Source organism: Notothenia rossii (assembly GCF_949606895.1).
Source record: "Notothenia rossii genome assembly, chromosome: 5".
NCBI classification, from domain to species: domain Eukaryota; kingdom Metazoa; phylum Chordata; class Actinopteri; order Perciformes; family Nototheniidae; genus Notothenia; species Notothenia rossii.
Window position 1 is genome coordinate 49,696,546 of NC_136903.1, and position 20,026 is coordinate 49,716,571.

The window sequence follows — 20,026 nt, forward strand, 5'->3', positions numbered from 1 at the left end:
TAAATAAATGCTGTCCATTTTCAGTCAAGTTTCATGCTGTCATGCACAAACAATTTGATATGAGTAAACACCTTAGTGTTTGCTCCGTATGGATGTTGTGTACAAACAATTAGCCAAATAACTTTGATTCGTTAAAAACATGTCTTGTTCTCATAATTAAAAGACATATGGTTAACACAATTGTACATGTAGGACTACAATACCCACCTGGAAGCACCTGTTAGGTTTTTCCATTCTGGCAATCAGTGTTTTAATGCTTGACAGGATAATCAGATGTAGATCGTACCACTTTGTAGTTGGCTGGAGACTGGCCTCCGGAGAGGATCAGACTCCTCCTCTTGTCCCTCACAGAGCTGCTTTGGTTTCGTCGGATTCGCTCATTCTGCTCCTCCACACTCATTTTGGACTTGAGCTCTGCAGGAAACACAGCGCTCTTTGGACGCTCCTGTGAAAAAGATGTGGCATGCAAACACACTTCAGTTCAGGCAAAATTTCCGTCGTTGTCCTAATGGCATTTTCTGGTAACTTTAAAAATATTTGGCCCTTCAATAGTACTAGCTAGAAAGCAACTAAGATGGACAGAGAGCATGAGGTTCAGGTCCTATTAACATAATGCTGCACACTGTTAAAAACATGGCTTACAAATATGAGCTCATTACGTTTAGAAAACCCGTTAATAGGAGAGGAAGAAAGAATACTGATAAAACGGCAGATATTTTTACCAGGACCTTCATGACATTCTTTGACTTGTTGTCGATGCTCTATCATAAGAATAATATCCCCAATGTCTAAATATCAACTTCTCAACCCCTGAGCAACTTAGCATGTGTTGTGATGTTATTTCTATCATGCTGGTTGTTGGTTTTATTCACAATGCTGTAAGACTGTTTCCATTTTGAACATATCTTATGTTAACATAACAAAAAAATATTTGAGTTCAAGCTATCAAAAGTTATCTGCTGTTATCAGAAAATAGTAACACAAGACTTATCTAAGTGCTCAGAAAACCTGAACATGGTCACCGTGCACACAGAAGGGTTTCATTTCTTCACAGGCTGTGCTTGCAGTATTTAAGTCAGAAATCTGGATATTCTTTACAAGTTTGGGTTGACATACCCTCGATATTCCATTGGGAACTCTCCAGCTCACTGCAGCAGAGCAGCTGTGGGACTCTGCGGTCGGGGACTTTGTTCTAGGAGGCACAATGCCAACTGGCAAAGAACAACAGATGTTGAAACCATGGGAACAAAGATGGGGCTTAATTCTCAAAGGTAAGACTATGGCATACATAACACTTCACAGACTGAAGTCTGAACTGCATTATGGTGCTAGGGTTAGGGTTAGGGTTAACTAACCCTATGTCAAGAGTAATATCATCAGTATAATCCTATGCTCCAAGAGGTTCTGTATACCATACCAAGGGTTAATTGCTAGATTTTGAACATCAGCAGAAAGGATTATTATTATTACATACAACTAGAGTTTAGGTTGTTTTACCTTTATTCAAAGTGGATTGTCTGTCCTGGTCCTGCATGTCACTGATGAGCTGCAAGGCAGAGAGCTGAGATTATTTCACATGTATGAACCTCAAACCTGAAGATGGCGACAATAACACAGTCAGAGTACATCCAAAGCTGCTGAGCAAACACAATGCACTAGGTAATGCTTTGGTGTGTGGTGATTGCTATGTCACGTCTTGGTAAACCTGTCAGGGCAGGATCAATACATCACTTGCAAACAAGGTACTGATCCTGATCACACCAGCAGGTACAACAGTGAAATGTCACACCAACGTCTTCTGTTGGCCATTTCCTAACTGTGCTCACCTTGAAGGACCAATGACAACCTGCGAGTCCTGTCCCAGCCTACTTATTGTAAATTTTGGAGCGGTTGTAGAAATGTGTTGAATAAATGTAATCTGGTTAGAGAGTCACAACAATGTTACCAGCAGGACCTGTTACCATGACAATTTGTGAATTCATTTCACTGTGCTGCTTTCTGGTGTGACCCTGTACTAACTACAATTACTACACAGCTACCAGACACACAGATCGGCACATGGAGGGTTTGCCTGATGATCATTGACTGTAAAGAACTGAACACTAGGATTAATATCAAGTTTTAAGTGCTGCTCGTCCTTGGCAAAGCAATTGAGAGCATTATAAACTGAAATGTAAATTTGAAAAAAAGTACACTTCTTGTTACAACATGCAGCAGACATGGCTTTTAGTGGCAGATGCACTAAAAAGAGCGAAGGCAGAGCAAACACTTACGGAATATATCCTATAAAGGACAAATACAGCCTGATATGACAGAGGGGTAATCAAGGGGTGAAGTGCTTGAACAAATGGAGGAACAATGAGTGCTCTCTGGTGGTTGACAAGGTTAAGAGGTTTATAAAAGATGAAATTGGACAAAAGTTAAGACGAGGTGAAACGAGGGCAGGATCGGGGCAGAACCACCCAAATACCTTTCTGCTGTGACAGTCTTCACCATCAAGATAACCATCGTCGACGCCCAAGCTGCGCAGCCAGGCGGTGCTGTCAAAGAGCAGGGGGGGGATGGAGGGGGGGAAGGTGGGGGAGGGTTCCACAGGGTAATAGGACTTAGGGAGGGGAGGCCTTGGGGGAACACTTTCCTAGATCACCATAATGGCAGGTGGGAGGGAGGAAGGGAGGAGAGAAAGGATAGGTGGAATAGAGAGTGCTGCACATCAGGAGTGACAATCAGCCAGGCAGAGTAGAGAGAAGGTCCCGTGTGAGGCCCACCTTCTCATTAGTTCCCTACAGTACACTGAAGAGGGCCACTTTAGTCATGTATATTTGAACAGCATTAGATTAATTGATAAATGAAAATGTATTACAATTGTAAAGCTATTTAAGAGAGAAGGTATACTGCAGTCAGAAAGATCATTTAACTTGAAGCAGTTCAAGTGCCTCTTAAGTAAACCAAACCATCATGCACAGTCATGCGAACAGATCAGCAGGAAACCTCACTTCATACCATGAAAGGTTTTTACAAAGGATTGAGAATCTATGAGAGAACATGCCAGCACAAGTGAACCCTTACAGTTCCACACCCTGGCCAAATATTCTCACTTCAAGACCCCCGCAGAGCAGTTCATGAAAGTGCTCTAAAACTGCCAAGTTAGATAACATTGTGTATGCAAAGGAAACTACAGACCCAATGGCTTACTTCAGCGTGATGCCAGGATGACGTTATGCAAAAGCAACATAAAAAGAATAGTGTCAATCTCTTTACAGTATTACAAATCCAAACTGTTGTAATTGGATGTGGAATTGTAAGAATTAACTATTATGTGGTGGATTTATTTTTAAAGGTGGGTCTGCATGAACACTTTACTTGAGTGACTACTTGGGGATTCAGACTGTGTTAGAGTGCAGGCCACTGGATCAATGTGAAGTCCGCTCTGATTGTTGGGGTAAGTGAGGGGCCTGGCAGCTTGACATGATGACTGAGAAACTAGCTGACGATGGACTGGGGTGTCATGGCCAGCACTTTTTAAACAAGGTACTGAAAATGTTATAAGATCTGGGTTGTAGCATAATGATAAAACATCAGTCCGATAAGAGTCCTGGAGAAGCAGGATCTGGGATTCAGGAATAGAAAACCGTTTGTTGGAGGGCAGGTCTCTTGAGCCACCAGCTGAGCCATGATCCCAGCTGGACTCTGGATAGAAATCCTTTCTGAGGCCAATCTTGACTTCTTGGCTGCAAACATTTGAGGTTAACCAATCTACTTTCTGTAGGGCCGATAGGGTTTGGACTGTGTCTGAATGCTGTTTGTCCTGCCATTTTTCTTGGATATTCTCTCCTGACCTGGCTTTGGCTGCGTTTAAAGGCTGGTCAAAGCTAGAGTTAGCTCTGCAGTGGAAGTGTTGGTCTGTTTCCTCTATCACAGGGTCTAATCTACCCAAAGACTCCTCAAGGTTTTGTAAAACTATGGAGAGCTGAGGGAAGGTGTGTTCGTGGCTTTCACAACCACAGTAATTCATATTTTCTGCATAGAGGCATGTGTCAGGTTCCCGGTAACTTGTGGGTCTACATCTAGGCTTAGGGTCGGATTTGAAATGAGGGACTATACATGACTTGGGACGGGGTTTAGTCCTTGATTTTTTACGCACTTCAGGGATTGTTCTATAGTCCGAGCATGGACCTGTACTAGGTTTTGGATTAGGGTGGGTCTCTGGCTGGGTGTGTCCGGTGCTTACCTCCGGACCCAGCTGTTTGGTGGGGGAAGCCTGGGAGCCGGGCACTGGGGAGAAGGGGCTGAGTGGGCTGGTGATGCTTACTGAGCTCAGGGGACTGGCTGGACTATTGGTGCTAAAGGAGCCTGAAGCACCGCTGGCCACTGCGAGAGAAAGACAGGGAGATGGGGTGGTAGAGATAAAGTTGTTAGAATATACACGATAGAGACTGGTATTTAAACCAAACATGTGAATCTTCCCCCGCACCACTGTGTTACCTCTGTGCTTGGCTGTGTCAGTGCCTCTGGATGAGTTATTCTTGTGCAGTCCCTCTAACACATCCTGGACTCTCCAAAACTCTTTCTGGATGTGCCGACGAACCAGCTCGCTCTGCAAATACACAGACAAAGTCATATGAGAGAGGGAACGTTAACTACTATGTTTAGAACCCATTGAATGTGAGGACCACGGATCCAAAGTAACAGCAAATTTATTTTCTGGAAGGAACTTTTGCTGACCTATTCTATTTTCTGTATTCCTGAGCACCAAATAACAGATTCCAATCATTTTCTATTATGATGCAGGCAAAGTTCTAAGCAAGAGATATCTGATCATCTGGACAGAATATTAACAAGAAGACATATGTTGTAAACAGTCATTCCAAATGCTCAAGGTATCTCTCTGGGAACATGCTTTTCTTTTCTCCTTATGAGAGCCTCTACCTGCCCTCCTGCGTTCAGCTGCTCCCAAAGATCTCCATGAATGGCATTGGCCTCATCCTCTAATGCTTCAAACTCCATACGAGTGGTGGTTAAAGCCTGAGTGAGATACAAATAAAAGCAGTCACACTCAGCAAATGCAGTATTTATGAAAAACAAAGACCAAACTAAATATGTTACAATTTAAAGTTCAAGGCTCTTTACAACTCTGCTCTTCTTCTGTCACGGTTTGTGAAACAAGCAGGACCCAAATGCAGATTTAAACTGAAACTTCCTTTATTTCAAGGCTATGATATATATGTACAATGACAAACAGAACACTCACAGTCACCGCAGAACTAGTCAGGGAACAAGACGAACCGACCAAGACAGACAGACAACCCAGAACTTAAATACACACAAGACTCAATCACACAACAAGACACAGGTGAGGAGGGAGGAGAAAACACAGGGGCCCAGGTGAACATAATCAGACCATTAGACACACCAGGGAAACTAATGACAAGAGGAAAACACAGGCAAAAGGACCAGACAATAACCCAAAGGAAAACATGACATGGAAAACAGCAAAAACACCCAAACCTACAAAACTATAAACGTGACATAACATGAGAATCGTGACATCTTCTGTGTTTGGAGGCGGTGTTCTGCAGTGACTTACACTGGAGGCCTGAGAGAGTTCCCCTCTGATGTTGATCAGTTGGTTCTGCAAAGTGTCCTTTTTGTAGTGCAGCTTTTCCATGGCCAAAGGCTGGTTATGATACAGCTCCATCTCCTGATGTGTCCCAACCAGCGCCTCCTCTAGGCTGTCCTGGGAACAGCAAGCAGAGGAGGCAAGAGAGCAACCGTTTATTGGAAAGGAGCTTCCTTCTCCTTTTTCCTCAAATCAAACAACAGGTGAATAACTCTCAGTGATAATGTATATTCCAGTTTGATAAAAGGGTTGTGGATTTTATTGGAAGAGTACAAATTCAGTTAGCTTTCCAAGACCTTTCTTAAACACATGGTATATTTTTGTGAAAATTAAGTACCTTGTCCATTCTCAGCGTGTGAACAACAGCCTCGTGGTCTTTCAGAATTCGGTTCTGCTCACACAGCCTACCCAAGAGTTTCTATTTTAGAAAAACAGGTAATTGTCACATTTTTATAGAAATAGATAACATGTATATATTACATGCATAGGGCAACAAGTATATGGACGTTAGGACATGTAACCCATATGAAATGACATAGGAGTGTTCAGGTTGTTTCTAACCAAAAGAGCAATTTAAAAATAATCTGTTACAAGTGCTGCATTAATGATCGTTAATAACCAAACTGAGGAAAGATTTTCTTTGCGGAAATGGCTTGTTCCGTCAGGTGGGCAGATCTGAGCAGGGTGTGAGTGTGTATAAATATGTTTATTGTGTGCATCAAGTGTCTCTTACGCTGGTTTCAATCTCGTTGAGCTTCAGTGTAGGATATAACTCTCTGCTGTAGACCTCATGAAAAGGCGGCACCTGTTCAAACAAACATTGATAACATTTTCTAAACCAACATTGATCCAACAGTGGCAAGACTAACTAGCCTAAAGACAGGAAAGCAACATTCAATGTTTACTTATGTTCTTTATTCTGAAGAATATAAAGCTTGATTCATTCAGAAAATCAGCGAGAAAATATAGCTTTGTTTGGTAGAGAAATAATCATCAGTCCTATAACAAAGACAAAGCTATTAGTAATTATTGTCATGACTGATTGTTCATGTTCGCATATGAAAGATGATAAAGTTTTTACAAAATACAGCATTCCAAATCTGCAATCAGTAAATGGAGGGAGAAGAACTTCACTCTCACACCTGATAGAGACAATGTGTTGGTATACTGATAATGCATCCCTGCACATCGCCTCATTTATAGATGTCCAAGCTCTTTGGTTAATGTCTCAGAATGAAGAAATACATTGAAATATTTCATGCTAACATTTGTGAGTTATATACATAACTGATAAAAAATCAAAGTAAAACCCAGTACCCCTCTACCACGACCTGAACACCGCTGCTGCATCAACAATGTGTCCACATAAGAACTTTGACCCAATGGGAATGTGAACATAATATTGAACACAGTAATGCCTGAGGTGCTGTTTACACGAGAATGCAAACTGTTGTATCCGCTACTTTTCTCTTTCGTATAGCCCGTTCGTCCACACGAGGCCGTAACGGAAACGCGGAAACGGACCCCGCAAACGATAATGGGTCCCAAGGTGGATAGATCTGCAAAGTGCAAACGGAACGCTCTGGGGGCCAAACGGCTCAGTGTGTACGCCCTATACGATCATTTCCTGATAGCAATGAAGCCATTGCCCCACCTCTGCTGCTCACTGCTGTAGCATGGTCAGTAGCTACTACTACTGACCGTGCTACAGATGTTAGTGCAACATCTACAGCTCCTCTACCACAACCATCAGCAACAAGTGGACATGGAGAATTACATGAACTACATGTTACTAAATCCACCGCGGGGCATAAACAGAAAGGCAACCATGGCAACCATGTTTGGGGGTCTTCTTCGCTGCTTTTGGTGTATTTTGTGGCAGAAGTACAGCGCCACTTAAAGGCCCGGCATATGCACTACAGAGTCTCCAGCACTTTCGAGTCGTGTGAATGGAAGACTTTTTTGATATCTTATCGGTTCGTTTGCGTTTCGTATGCGTTTGCGTGTAAATGGGGTCTGACACCAATCATTACACAGCACCATACACAGTGGGAAAAATGATTGTACACACTTTATGGACCTCACAAATGAGCTTAATTGGTAGATGTTAACAAGGCTGTACAGAAAAGAGATACACAAATGACGATGGGATGTGGCCAGGGGCCTCATTTATAAAAGGGATATACGCTCAAAAAATGGCGTACGCCAGTTTCTACGCAATGTTTGCGATTTATAAAATACTAACTTGACGGGAAAACGTGCGGTCCTCCACGCAAACTCTAACCCATGCTTACGTACTAAGCACAAAAACGGGAGAGACCAGGTACTGCGACACCGTTGGCAGAAGGAAGAATGGAGAGAAATATGTGGAAATAATACCATAAATAAAATGTTACCTCTTATTTATCATATATGAAGAATCCATTTTCAAACATTGATTAAAGCCAATCTTAAAATGATTTAACAAACGCCTGTTTGAGATTCCTCAGTGCACACAAAAACATAACTTGGAGAAATAAATAAATACGGATATGTTATTTAAGACCACCTCGAATATGTTGTGTTAATGTTATGAAATGTTTTCTCATAAATGATGCGATAAGCAGGAGGACAGAATTACGTCTAAACTGACGCCGTTTTGTATTTCTATAGGTTATAGATACGAGCATGGTTTTATAATTATACTATCATGTTTAATCGTGTTTTATGCCATTTGCTAAGACTTGATAAGTTGCTCGTAAAACACAGGAGGTATGGAAACGCCGGGTTACGTATTGTAACCCTTGTTATATTAGCACAGGCGGAGCCCTCTACTGGACTCTAGGGGTACTACCTTATCATCAAGCATTCACCTACTGAGATTTCTATAGACGTAGCCGGGCCCGGGGCGGGCCTACCTGAATGCGTTTGCATCTCACTTCCGTATAAAAGGAGGCCCCGCCTCCTGACCATCATCCTTCACCACTCTTCAGCGAGCGGTATAGGACAGACAGTGCCCCAGGGTAGAGGGCTCCGCCTGTGTTAATATAACAAGGGTTACAATACGTAACCCGGCGTTATATCTCTCACAGGCTCCGCCCTCTACTGGACTCTATGGGTACAGTGGGCGGAGCCCCGATGTATGCACGCACTGTCGTCCAGCACACCGTTCCACCTCACTGTCCCTGATCGGCTTTAGCAGCCGCTGCGCCTCACTCACCTCTCCCTCGGTTGTAACCGTGGAGAAGTCCAGGCTGCGGCCGATAGAGCACACCCTGACGCGCTTGCCTCGCAAAAAAGTGTGCTCGAAAACAGTGCTGAGGGCTCCCCTGCGTCCGCGTTTTAGGCAGACAGGGAAAGTCCGCAGCTGTATGGGTTCACTATGCACCCTCTCTCCTGAGTCCCTAAAGAGCACGGGGAGAGCGCAAGTGCCCCCTATGTCCCCACACTCAGACACTGACCCCGTGCAGAGTGTGTACGGACTATAGTATGGAGGGCTCTCCCCCTCCTGCCCCTAGGCAGGCGAGGGGAGCCCTTTAGCCCAGTAAGGGCCCAAAGCGCATTACGTCACCCCGCGAACCTCCAGGAGTCCGGAGAAACGTAAGCGCATTTGCGCCCGGGGAGGGGGTCAGATGCCCACTGACCCACAGACTCCCTGCCTGCTTGTAGGCGTGTGCAATGCCTCCGCAAAGCCAGCCTGCCAGGCGTTTCTTGGACAGAGCTTTTCCAGTCACCCCGCCCCCGAAGCACACAAACAGCTGTTTAGTGCATCTCAGGGTAGCTGTGCGCTCTACATAACATGCTAACGTGCGCACCAGGCAGAGGAGGTGTAATTTAGCTTCCCTGGCCCCACCATGGGGTGGAAGACTAAATCCCCCTCAACTGAATAGCCCTCGACCTGAACGCACTCCTTAGGCCCTTGGGCACAAAGGAGGGGTTCGGTCTGAGTGTCGCGCCGCTCCGGTCACCCCGAATCAGTGAACAGCTCGGGTGCACCGACAGAGCGGTTAACTCGGACACTCTTTTGGCTGACGTTAAGGCAAGCAGCAACGCTGTCTTCCACGACAGTGCTTTCAGGGAGGAGAGCTCTAGAGCAGGGATTGCGAACCTCCGGCCCCTGGGCCGTATACGGCCCGCGAGACCATTTGCTACGGCCCTCGAGGTCATTTATAAACACATGCAAAAAAGAAAAAAAATTAAAAATCTAGACCGCAAAAAAATTAAACAAGCGAGTGCCTGTTTTTCCTGGCCAAGGTCATTGAACACAACACGAGCCTAACGTGTCATCACGTGGTATATGTCTCGTCTGACAGGGGTGCAGTTCATCTGACGGAGAGCACCAGAGCGTCGTACCCATAAGGAGCCGGACACATGCCGCAGTATTTTCGTGGCTGTGTCTTTAGTTGTAATCTCAGTGGCGATCTGTTCATCTGTCATACTGATCATACAGTCAATAACTTTGTTGTTATTAGCATCTGGTTAGCTAGCTATGCTAACCAATATAAGAAGCTTTTTCTACAACCAGTGAGGTAAAGGCACATCTTTATATGATCATTATAGTTGTAAAAAAACAAGATAATAAAGTAAACAGGTATAAAATACTATATGACAGTAAATAATTTTTTTATTAATAAACAAGAATACAGTTTGAAAGGGGAGTGATTTGTAAAATATCCATAAAGACAAATAAATCTGCTTACAGTTCTGTTTCATATTGATGTTGAGAGATCTATCCATAGATCTCCTAATGTTGCTCTCAAAGTGCACCAGATTGATGCTTTTAACTTCAACATTTAAAAAAAAATCTTGGGGGAGCATGCCCCCCGGACCCCACTGGAGGAGGTGAGGACCCCCCTAGAGGAGGTTAAATCAGTCCACATGGATAGGAAACTAAATACTTTTGCACACATCTTGTGTCCAATATGCTTTCTGTTTTGGTGGTCATGCCACAACCGTGCACGTGAATGCATGCACGAGTCATGGTAAAATATCTGGATTAAGAGGTTGCTTTTTCTTTGCACGGCATGAAAGAAAGGCGAAATGAATGGGCTGTGATTTTAGTATTTTTAAGCAGAGGTCAATCATTTGTAAGGCCCTCGGAGGATGTTGAAAAAATTGAAATGGCCCTTGAGAGGAAAAAGGTTCCCCACCCCTGCTCTAGAGGCTCAAATGGCTCTGTGACCAGAGCCTCGAGCACCAGCGGCAGGTCCCACTGCGGGGTGGAGGCGCACACTACTGGGCGCAGCCTCCTGACCCCCTGTAAAAACCGCAATATCAGTGGATGCGAAAAGGCTGACCTGCCGTTGAATCCCTCATGACTGGACGAGATGGCTGCTGCATACACTTTACAGTGGAATGAGCAAGTCCTCTGTCCACCAATAACTGTGAAAAGGACAAAATAGAGCCCAACTCACAGGATAGGGGCTCTATTTTCCGCTCTTCACACCATCGCTGGAATACCAGCCACTTCGGCCTGTAACCGGCAGTGGTGGATCCTGCTCTAGCTGCCTGGATAGACTGAATAACGCTGTCAGACAATCCACCCTGTCTCAGCCTGTCCCTCTCAGGAGCCAAGCCTGGAGAGGACGGCCCAGAGTGGGTAACGCCCCGATTGCACCTGCCTCTTGAGATATCGCCCCCCAGAACTGGGGGATCGCCCAGGGCTGGCCCACCTTCATCTGTGTCATCTCTGAGTACCACGGAGCCCCGACACGATCCGGCACTACCAGAATGACTGCCAGACGTTCTCGCCTCACTCTCCCCAGGAGAGGGAGCTACTTATTCGGCCTTGCGCTCCAATAATCGCTCTGACCTGGTGAGGTGGGGGCATCTCTAGCAATGAGCGAGTAGCCCACACACCCGCCGCCATGATCATCATCTTACGCCGGTTTCCCTTTATAAATCCCAATCGACTCGAAATGCGGTGCAGCTTTTGCGGGCTTCACGTAACGCCCATATTTGCCAATTTATACACTGAACAAAAATATAAATGCAACACTTTTGTATTTGCTCCCATTTTTCATGAGATGAACTCAAAGATCTAAAGCATTTTCTATATACACAAAATAACAATTTCTCTCAAATATTGTTCACAAATCTGAAAAAATCTGTGATAGTGAGCACTTCTCCTTTGCCGAGATAATCCATCCCACCTCACAGGTGTGGCATATCAAGATGCTGATTAGACAGCATGATTATTGCACAGGTGTGCCTTAGGCTGGCCACAATAAAAGGCCACTCTGAAACGTGCAGTTTTGCTTTATTGGGGGGGTCTGGGGGGGTCCGAAAACCCTAGGGTTAAACCCTAACCCTAACATGTCACCCATCTCCTTCGCATAGAGTTGATCAAGTTGTTGATTGTGGCCTGTGGAATGTTGGTCCACTCCTCTTCAATGGCTATGCGAAGTTGCTGGATATTGGCAGGAACTGGAACACGCTGTCGTATACGTCGATCCAGAGCATCCCAAACATGCTCAATGGGTGACATGTCAGGGTTAGGGTTAGGGTTTAACCCTAGGGTTTTCGGAACCCCCCCAGACCCCCCCAATAAAGCAAAACTGCACGTTTCAGAGTGGCCTTTTATTGTGGCCAGCCTAAGGCACACCTGTGCAATAATCATGCTGTCTAATCAGCATCTTGATATGCCATACCTGTGAGGTGGGATGGATTATCTCGGCAAAGGAGAAGTGCTCACCATCACAGATTTTTTCAGATTTGTGAACAATATTTGAGAGAAATGGTTATTTTTGGTATATGTAACCCGCTCTATCGAAATTAGTCGGAAGTCGCAACGGCTCATTTCAAAATAAACGTGGATTTGCGTAAAAAAATATTTTTTCGGGGTTCGGGTGTTTTGTTTGATTTTAAACAAACAAAGTCTTGGCTTTCAGAATATGAAACTTTTATTTCCAAAATCACACGATAAATACATTTTTGAAGCTTGTAAAGAGAAGATGACAGCTCTCACTCGCACCCTGCTCTTCCGCAGCACCGCCCCACCTCCCTCCGGCTGACATTATCAATGTAAGCGTATAGTAATCATAGATAACATGGCAGGGTCCGTTACAGTTTGTTTTCATCTGATTTCAATTAAACAAAGTCTTGGCTTTCAGAATATTAAACTTGTTTCGGCAAATTCAGAAGATAAATACAACGTTGAAGCTTGCAACGGCATAATTACAAGTGGAGAACGGAGTAACTTAACGTCACAGCAAGCATAACAACAGCCGGTGTTTCTCGTGAGGGTTTTCCCCGGGAAACAAACACAATACACACAAACGCAACATTACACAAACACACACACATGTATACACACACACTCACGATTTTCCCCCAGACCAGTAATCCAAACGAAAATATCTTCCCTCCGTAGTATTTTGATCATTTGCTCTGCTAATAATCAATCAGATCGATGGATTCCAGAGAAGAGGAAACTTTGAAGGCCTTTTTCTCAAAATGATGACTCGGTGACAGTCATTATGTAATGTGACATATTTCGCTTAATATTTGGAGTACAACAACAATCCTGATATCATTAGAAATCTAGGAATATCCTCTTTCCAACAGTGTATACAACTCAAAATGTGTCTTCGGGTCAATTCGACTGATTTTGACAGAGCAGGTCACATATAGAAAATGTTTTAGATCTTTGAGTTCATCTCATGAAAAATGGGAGCAAAAACAAAAGTGTTGCATTTATATTTTTGTTCTTTGTATATATAGGCAAATATGGGTGTTACCTGAAGCCCGCAAAAGCTGCACCTCATTTCGAGTCGATTGGGATCTATAAAGGGAAACCGGCGTAGGAAGTGCCGTACGCACTTTCCTCGCCGGTAAGCAATGTTTGGTGAATCGGAAAATGTATATACTTATTTTTCGGATTTCTACTACATAAGCAACCTTCCCACGTGAATCTTACGCACGGCGTTATACATGAGGCCCCTGCACAGGCTCCCTTGGGGAAACTCCTTTTGTGACCCAGCTTTTTCGATTGTAGGCAGACTCTTAACTAAAATACAAAGTAGATTATAAATTTACCAACCACCAATATTGCAGCTTTTTTCTATTGATAATAAAACTTTGTAAATGTAAAATAACCTGCTCTGTAATTGATCTTAACTATTTATATTTTATTAATGTCAAAATTATGTCATAGCAGATATGTGGCTCACGACCTAAGGAAGGACCCAGTGTGAGTGTGAAGTTCTAAAAAACAGCAGAACTGGAATGGCCCATTCTGAAATGCAAACGTCTTTATCTTCCCATGTCTGCGAGGATCTTTAGGTATCACATGGGTGTCTGTTCAGTCTTCCACATACACATTCCAAGCATTTTCAGGGAATACTCCAAAATAGACAAGGGACACATAAAGGAACAGCAGGACATACTGCCAACAGTTCAGTTAATACAACACTACGTTATTGGACACCTGTATTCTGCGCTTCTTTTCTGCATATATACGGTTCACACAGTCATAATATTAAGGCTGAACATCGTTAAATATATACAAATGGTTCCTAGCAGACATGAGTAGATGAGACAATTCATGTCACACAGATCATCCAAGCAGAAGCACATAGTATATATGAGCTTACAAATGATTAATGCAGACTATGAAACTTGACTGTATAGACCACATGCAGACGACACAAGGACTGAAAAAAGAGAGGCAGGCTTGGGTATTGAATATCTATCTATATACACTGTATATACTGTATATATATATAATACTTATTGTCAACAAGAGGTCTCTGCATGCCTCGGTAAATTGGGACTAAATTGGACTAGACTGGACTAACAAACAGTGGATTAGAAGTTCCATAATTATTCTCATCGTAAAAAATACAATCCAGAAGACAGTCAAGCAGGAAAAAGGAGTTAATAATTTAGTTGTGATGCTAGCTGAAGCCTGCCTCCCTGTGGGTCTCTCCTGTCTTACTTGTACACAGAGCTTTGCTGCTGAGGACGAGCGGTTCACCATTCGAGTAACCGTGCCAATTAGATGGCTTCCCTGGAGCACCTGAAGATTTAGCTCAGATTACAGAGACCTGACAACAAGTGGACAGGATGATTGAGATAGGGAGAGGTAAGCTGAAAACATTTATTTAAAACGACTTCAAGGGCAAGCATCCTTTAGAAGGAAAGACTACATCAGCTAGACACAATACTATTATAAGGAATAAACAAGGAAAGGAACATCAGGTGCTGGGCCACACTGACTGGGAATAGCAGCATGTAAATGAGAATCAGCACTGTGTGTTTGTCCTCTTACCTGCTGGTCTAAGTAATCCAGGTTACGCTGGAGCTGAAGGTCTAACATGTCCTCCTGAACCAAGCAGCAGTAACAGCAACACACATGAAAATCACACAGACTGTACAGACAGAAGTATTTCAGCGGAGACAGCAGCAAGCAAATCACCCAACCAGCCTCCCAAGCACAAAGGGTCTCGAGCTCCTGGCCCTACGGCTGGGTCATTCAGAGCTCCAGAACCTTCTCTGGGTATGCTGAGGTAGCAGAGTCCAAATGCAGAGATAGTTTATAGTTATTGTACCACACAGGGTTGTGCAACTGAAGGCAGTTATAGTCCCTTGATGACTCTTTATTTAGGAGCTCAAAATGACCATAAACCATGTTGAGCTCATCTGGCAACATTGACTTACACAACCTTGGGGCGCTGATATCCTGGATTGCCTGCGACCTATCTTTGTGTTGAGTTTCCTCCAGCTTCACCTCCTTTATGCCAGCTCTCAGTCTCGTTCTGGCAGTGATGTAAGCTTCCATGTCATTTTTCCGAAATGCAGCTTTTTCTTGATATTCCCTTCTCATTTCATCCTGGTCTTTAGGTGGGGGGGGGTGAGTCGATGGTCCACTGATAAGATGCTGATATCTGTGTTACACTAACATTTTTTGTGTGAGTTCTCCTCCCAGGCAGGCATAATGTGTTGGATAAAGTGGGAGAATTAGGTCAAGTAATAACAACCAAGCAAACTCCACCCACGGAGGAAAAGGACTTGGGGTAAGATTATTTTGGTCAAACTGCCATTTTCGAGTGAATAAACAGTAGGTAGAGGTCAAGCTCAAACACTGCTGCTTACTTATCAAAATAACTTATGTATAGCTTTACAAAATGTGCCTCATAATACTTTCCATCGATCACGAGTGTAGGGAGCCCATGGAGGTTACTTGTCTCTTTCATTTAGTCATGTTGTTAATATGTAAACTCTCACAAACACATTGATTCATCCATTTGCTAGACACTCCAGAAAAACGCGGGCTAAAATCCTTGATTATGCGGGCTAAAATCCTTGATTATGCGATTAAACATGCAGGGTTTTTATGTGATTTTATGCGGTGAAATTGCGGGAAGTTGCGAAAAAGAATAGATTCAAATATTGGGCTGTCTTATTTATTCTCTCTCACACACAACCTGCCACTAACGTTAAACTCCTTTCTTATTCAATTAAACACATTCAATGTTTATTTATTGTAAAAGCAATTGGGCTACTTTAATCACACTCACTCACTCACTCACTCACTCACTCACTCACTCACTCACTCACTCACTCACTCACTCACTCACTCACTCACTCACTCACTCACTCACTCACTCACTCACTCACTCACTCACTCACTCACACACACACACACACACACACACACACACACACACACACACACACACACACACACACACACACACACACACACACACACACACACACACACACACACACACACACACACACACACACACACACACACACACACACACACACACACACACACACACACACTTCACCGCCTCATTCTGTTTTCATTTAGTCGTTCGTTATCTGACCAGCTTCAATCTTGTAGGCTACTCACTTTGTTTCTTGTAGCCCTCGAAAGGGTTTTGGAGGTTGATGCCTCGGTGAAAGTGAGTTGTTTGGCTTTCTTGTCCGCAGCAGCAGAAAGCATTTTCGAATGTTCGAATGAATCAGAGTGGGTCGTCACCGTCGATTTTCTCTAAGACTTAAGCTCCAACACACAGTGGCACGGGGTGCAGAATAGTTTACCCCCACTTTCGTGCAAGACATCGGGGTACTGCTTTGCCCGGTCTTTAGCAGAAATGTTCGTCGGTAAAAGAGATGGATCCGATTTTTTCATCTTGGTGTTTTCTCTCTCGTGTGAGTTCCACACGTTTACTCTACGGTGTTGTTTACCTTCTGTGATGCGCGAGCTGATGACGTCGCGTCACCATCATCACTACTTCACGTCAAGACGAGTTAACTTTTTTTTTCTCAACTTTGTGTGGAAAAATCCTGGGATTATGCGGACTTTTGATAAATATGCGGCCTTTTCAAAATATGCGGCCTTTTCAAAATATGCGCCATTTTGCTGATTATGCGGTAAAGTCTGCAAACGCAGAATCGCGTTTTTCTGGAGGGTCTAATTTGCGCATAACAGCATCCCCAGCCCCATATTAGAGACAGGACAGCAGCAGAGGAGAAGAAGAAACACAGGTCGGGGGAAGGACAGACAGACAGATGTAGAGCAACATACACGTGTGTCTACAGGTTTAGAGTGTGTTAGATTAGATTAGAGTCAACTTTATTGTCATTGCACAGAGTACAGGTACTAAGACAACGAAATGTAGTTAGCATCTAACCAGAAGTGCAAACATGCATTAGAATACACTCCAGTGCACATCCCTAAGCCAAACCCTAACACAGCTGAACATCTGACAGGTTCAATACAGATATAGAGAGCCAGCTAATATAACCTACTAGTCCTTAGAGACTGCTGATCATGCTCACCCTGGCCTGACACCAATACCCCCCCCCCCCCCACCCCCCCCCATTCCCCCTATTAAAAGTTTTGTACTGTTGATTCAACTGCCATAACTACTCTAGTCAGTGCCTGGCACCAGAACTGTGTGTGTGAGTTATTAGTACAGCATATTAGCAGAACGTACCATTTTATTGTGGATGGAAGGGGATACAGGGTAGTTGTAGTGGTGTAATCCTAGGCTTAAGGACCTCCTTTTACCAGGGTAGTCATACTGAAGGAGGGAGGGAAGGTAATAAGGAAAGAAGGAAGGGATGAAAGTTGTTAGGGCGGAGGAAGATGAAAACTAAACATTCATCTGTTTTTCTCTCTTTCAGCCTCAGTGACAATCTTTTTATTCTGCTGAAGAGCCTTATGTCTTTCCCTCAATGAACGTTTTAATTTATTAGCTTTCCTAAACTCAAAACCTTAATTTATTGTACTAGGAAAACGTAATAAAAGCTTGTTACCATGAAATTAAGATATTGCAAGAGTCGTGGATTTAACTAAAACCAATATAAGTGAGTTGTGGCCTGTGAAAAGAAATTGTCTAGTTGTGAGGTGGCAGTTACTTCTACATCCACTGTATGCTTCTGCAGCGATTACTGCTTTACCTTTGGGGAGCTCAGAGACCTCCGCAGGCTGTAGACCGAGGGGTCAGCGTAGATCACGTCGTCCCTCAGCCGGGCCGGGAGCCGGTTGAAGTGAGCGGAGGGCGAGCGGCCAGGCGAGGCGAAACTGTGCTGCATCGGGGAGTAGGGCCCCCCACAAGACGAGGACGGGGACCTGGGGACAGACCTGGAGCGGGGCTGTACAGACAGACGTCTCATGGATTTTTCCATTCCACCAAAGTAGGCCGGCCCCCATTGGTCCCGCTGCATTGGGGCTCCATACAGCTGATGGGGTAGGTCCCTTAGTGAGTGCCGCTTCTCCTCCACGGTCCAGCGCGGGTCGTATCCCCCCATAGCAGAAACAGAGCAGATACTGTCTGGTCGGACCCCTGGCGGGTAAAGAGGGCACTCCTCCATATACTGGGGGCCACCAGGGTAGCCATAGAAGTCCGCCAAAAGCCCCTGGTTTACTGCGTAGTAATGAGATGGGCTGGAAGGAAGGACAGGAAGGTTTAAGAAATGTTTAGCCTCCGGATGAGACTAGTGTTCTGTACCCTGAGTTTCATTACACATCACCCTAACTCTACCATAACTTGTATTAACCGTTAAGTTAGTTTCATCATAGCAGTAGGTTTAATGAAAAGATCTGCTCATGATCTTTAAGTAGCAAAAACGCTCCAGTCCAACAGCTCCAGCTGGATTGATAGTCCCCTTGTGTATTAAAGTTGCAGGTTATGAACTGTGCCTGCGATTGAACCTGCAGTCACTTTGTGTGGAAATATTGTGCCACTATAACATCTTCAATAAGTCCAAATCATGTATTTTCCTGTCTTGAGAAAATATAAAAATTCAAAACATTTAAAAAATGTGATTACCAGAGGCTAAAACCAGAGGTGTTCTAACGAATAAGGGCTTTGAAAGTCTGTCAACCCTGAAGGTAGGTGCAAGGCCGAAGGTGTAAAGTAAGTACATTTACTCAAGTACTTTACCTAAGTACAATTTTGTGGCACTTTACTTGAGACAAATATGTAAACATTATATGATTGTGAAATGAGCCAATCTATTCGCATAAATATATCTGCATAATGAGTACTTTTACTTTTGGTACTTTAAGTATATTTAGATGCCAATACTTTTTTAATTTACTTAAAGGTGACATGTCATGCTTTTCCGGTTATTACCCGTCCCCTTGTGTGTTATGAAGGTTTTTCTGCATGTAAACGGTGTGCAGAGTCAAACCCTCAAAGTACACCCTGTAGCGAGTAAAACTCTAAAACAGAAAATACCTCCCCAAAACGCCTCGTTGGTGTAACGTCATCATGATCTTCCGGGTACGTGCTTTCGTAAGCACGTACAGGCAGCCCTGCTGATTTCTGCTCCCTGCCGCAGGCTGATAACAGACAGTTGGGATCGCGCAAAATTCTCTCTGCAGACCCATTCTCACAGCGTTTATCAACCTATAAACCTTTTTCTTACTCAATATCAAGCCACACTTATTGTTTTTATTTCGGCTGTGACTTTGTGTGTGTTCAGGTTGAGTTTGGCTTTGTTTGGCTGTGTATCGCTAAACAAGGAAATCACGGAGGGGGGGGGGGGGGAGGGGAGCTGCAGCGAGCCGTTTAGTGGAGAAAGTGAATACTGCTGAATACACATACTTTACAGAGATGCTGTATGCGAAACCAATGTGAGTCTGGAAAATTGCACAGTATTTTTCTATTTTAGTATACCTCAACAATGGAATTATGATCAGTGGAAATGGCCATGACACCTCTCCTTTAAGTAACATTTTCAATGCAGGACTTTTAATAGTAACAGAGTATTCCTCCACTTTGGTACTTTTACTTAAGTACAAAATCTGAGTACTTCTTCTGCCTCTCTGCAGGGCTTTGATAATAATATTTCTAGATCGAACTGTGTAAAAATAAAAATTAACAATCACATGCAGAAGGTGGTAGAATGTTGATATGATCACATCATTGTATATGTGATATAGGAGCAAGAACAACGCTG

The 20,026-nt window shown here is 43.8% G+C and overlaps 1 protein-coding gene across 1 annotated transcript in view; it reads right to left on the reverse strand.

Moving 5' to 3' along the window:
- plekha6 (pleckstrin homology domain containing, family A member 6) overlaps window positions 1-20,026 on the reverse strand; it is an 87,102-nt gene that overhangs the window by 10,586 nt on the left and 56,490 nt on the right. Inside the window, exons 8-21 of the mRNA XM_079680506.1 lie at window positions 18,020-18,506; window positions 17,554-17,640; window positions 14,871-14,924; window positions 14,538-14,618; window positions 6,354-6,425; window positions 5,958-6,038; window positions 5,588-5,737; window positions 4,930-5,025; window positions 4,486-4,597; window positions 4,232-4,371; window positions 2,471-2,638; window positions 1,498-1,546; window positions 1,117-1,211; window positions 287-445 (exon numbers count right to left, since the gene is read on the reverse strand). Of these exons, the coding sequence (XP_079536632.1) occupies window positions 287-445; window positions 1,117-1,211; window positions 1,498-1,546; window positions 2,471-2,638; window positions 4,232-4,371; window positions 4,486-4,597; window positions 4,930-5,025; window positions 5,588-5,737; window positions 5,958-6,038; window positions 6,354-6,425; window positions 14,538-14,618; window positions 14,871-14,924; window positions 17,554-17,640; window positions 18,020-18,506 (1,831 nt within the window). The remainder of the gene's footprint in view (window positions 1-286; window positions 446-1,116; window positions 1,212-1,497; window positions 1,547-2,470; window positions 2,639-4,231; window positions 4,372-4,485; window positions 4,598-4,929; window positions 5,026-5,587; window positions 5,738-5,957; window positions 6,039-6,353; window positions 6,426-14,537; window positions 14,619-14,870; window positions 14,925-17,553; window positions 17,641-18,019; window positions 18,507-20,026) is intronic.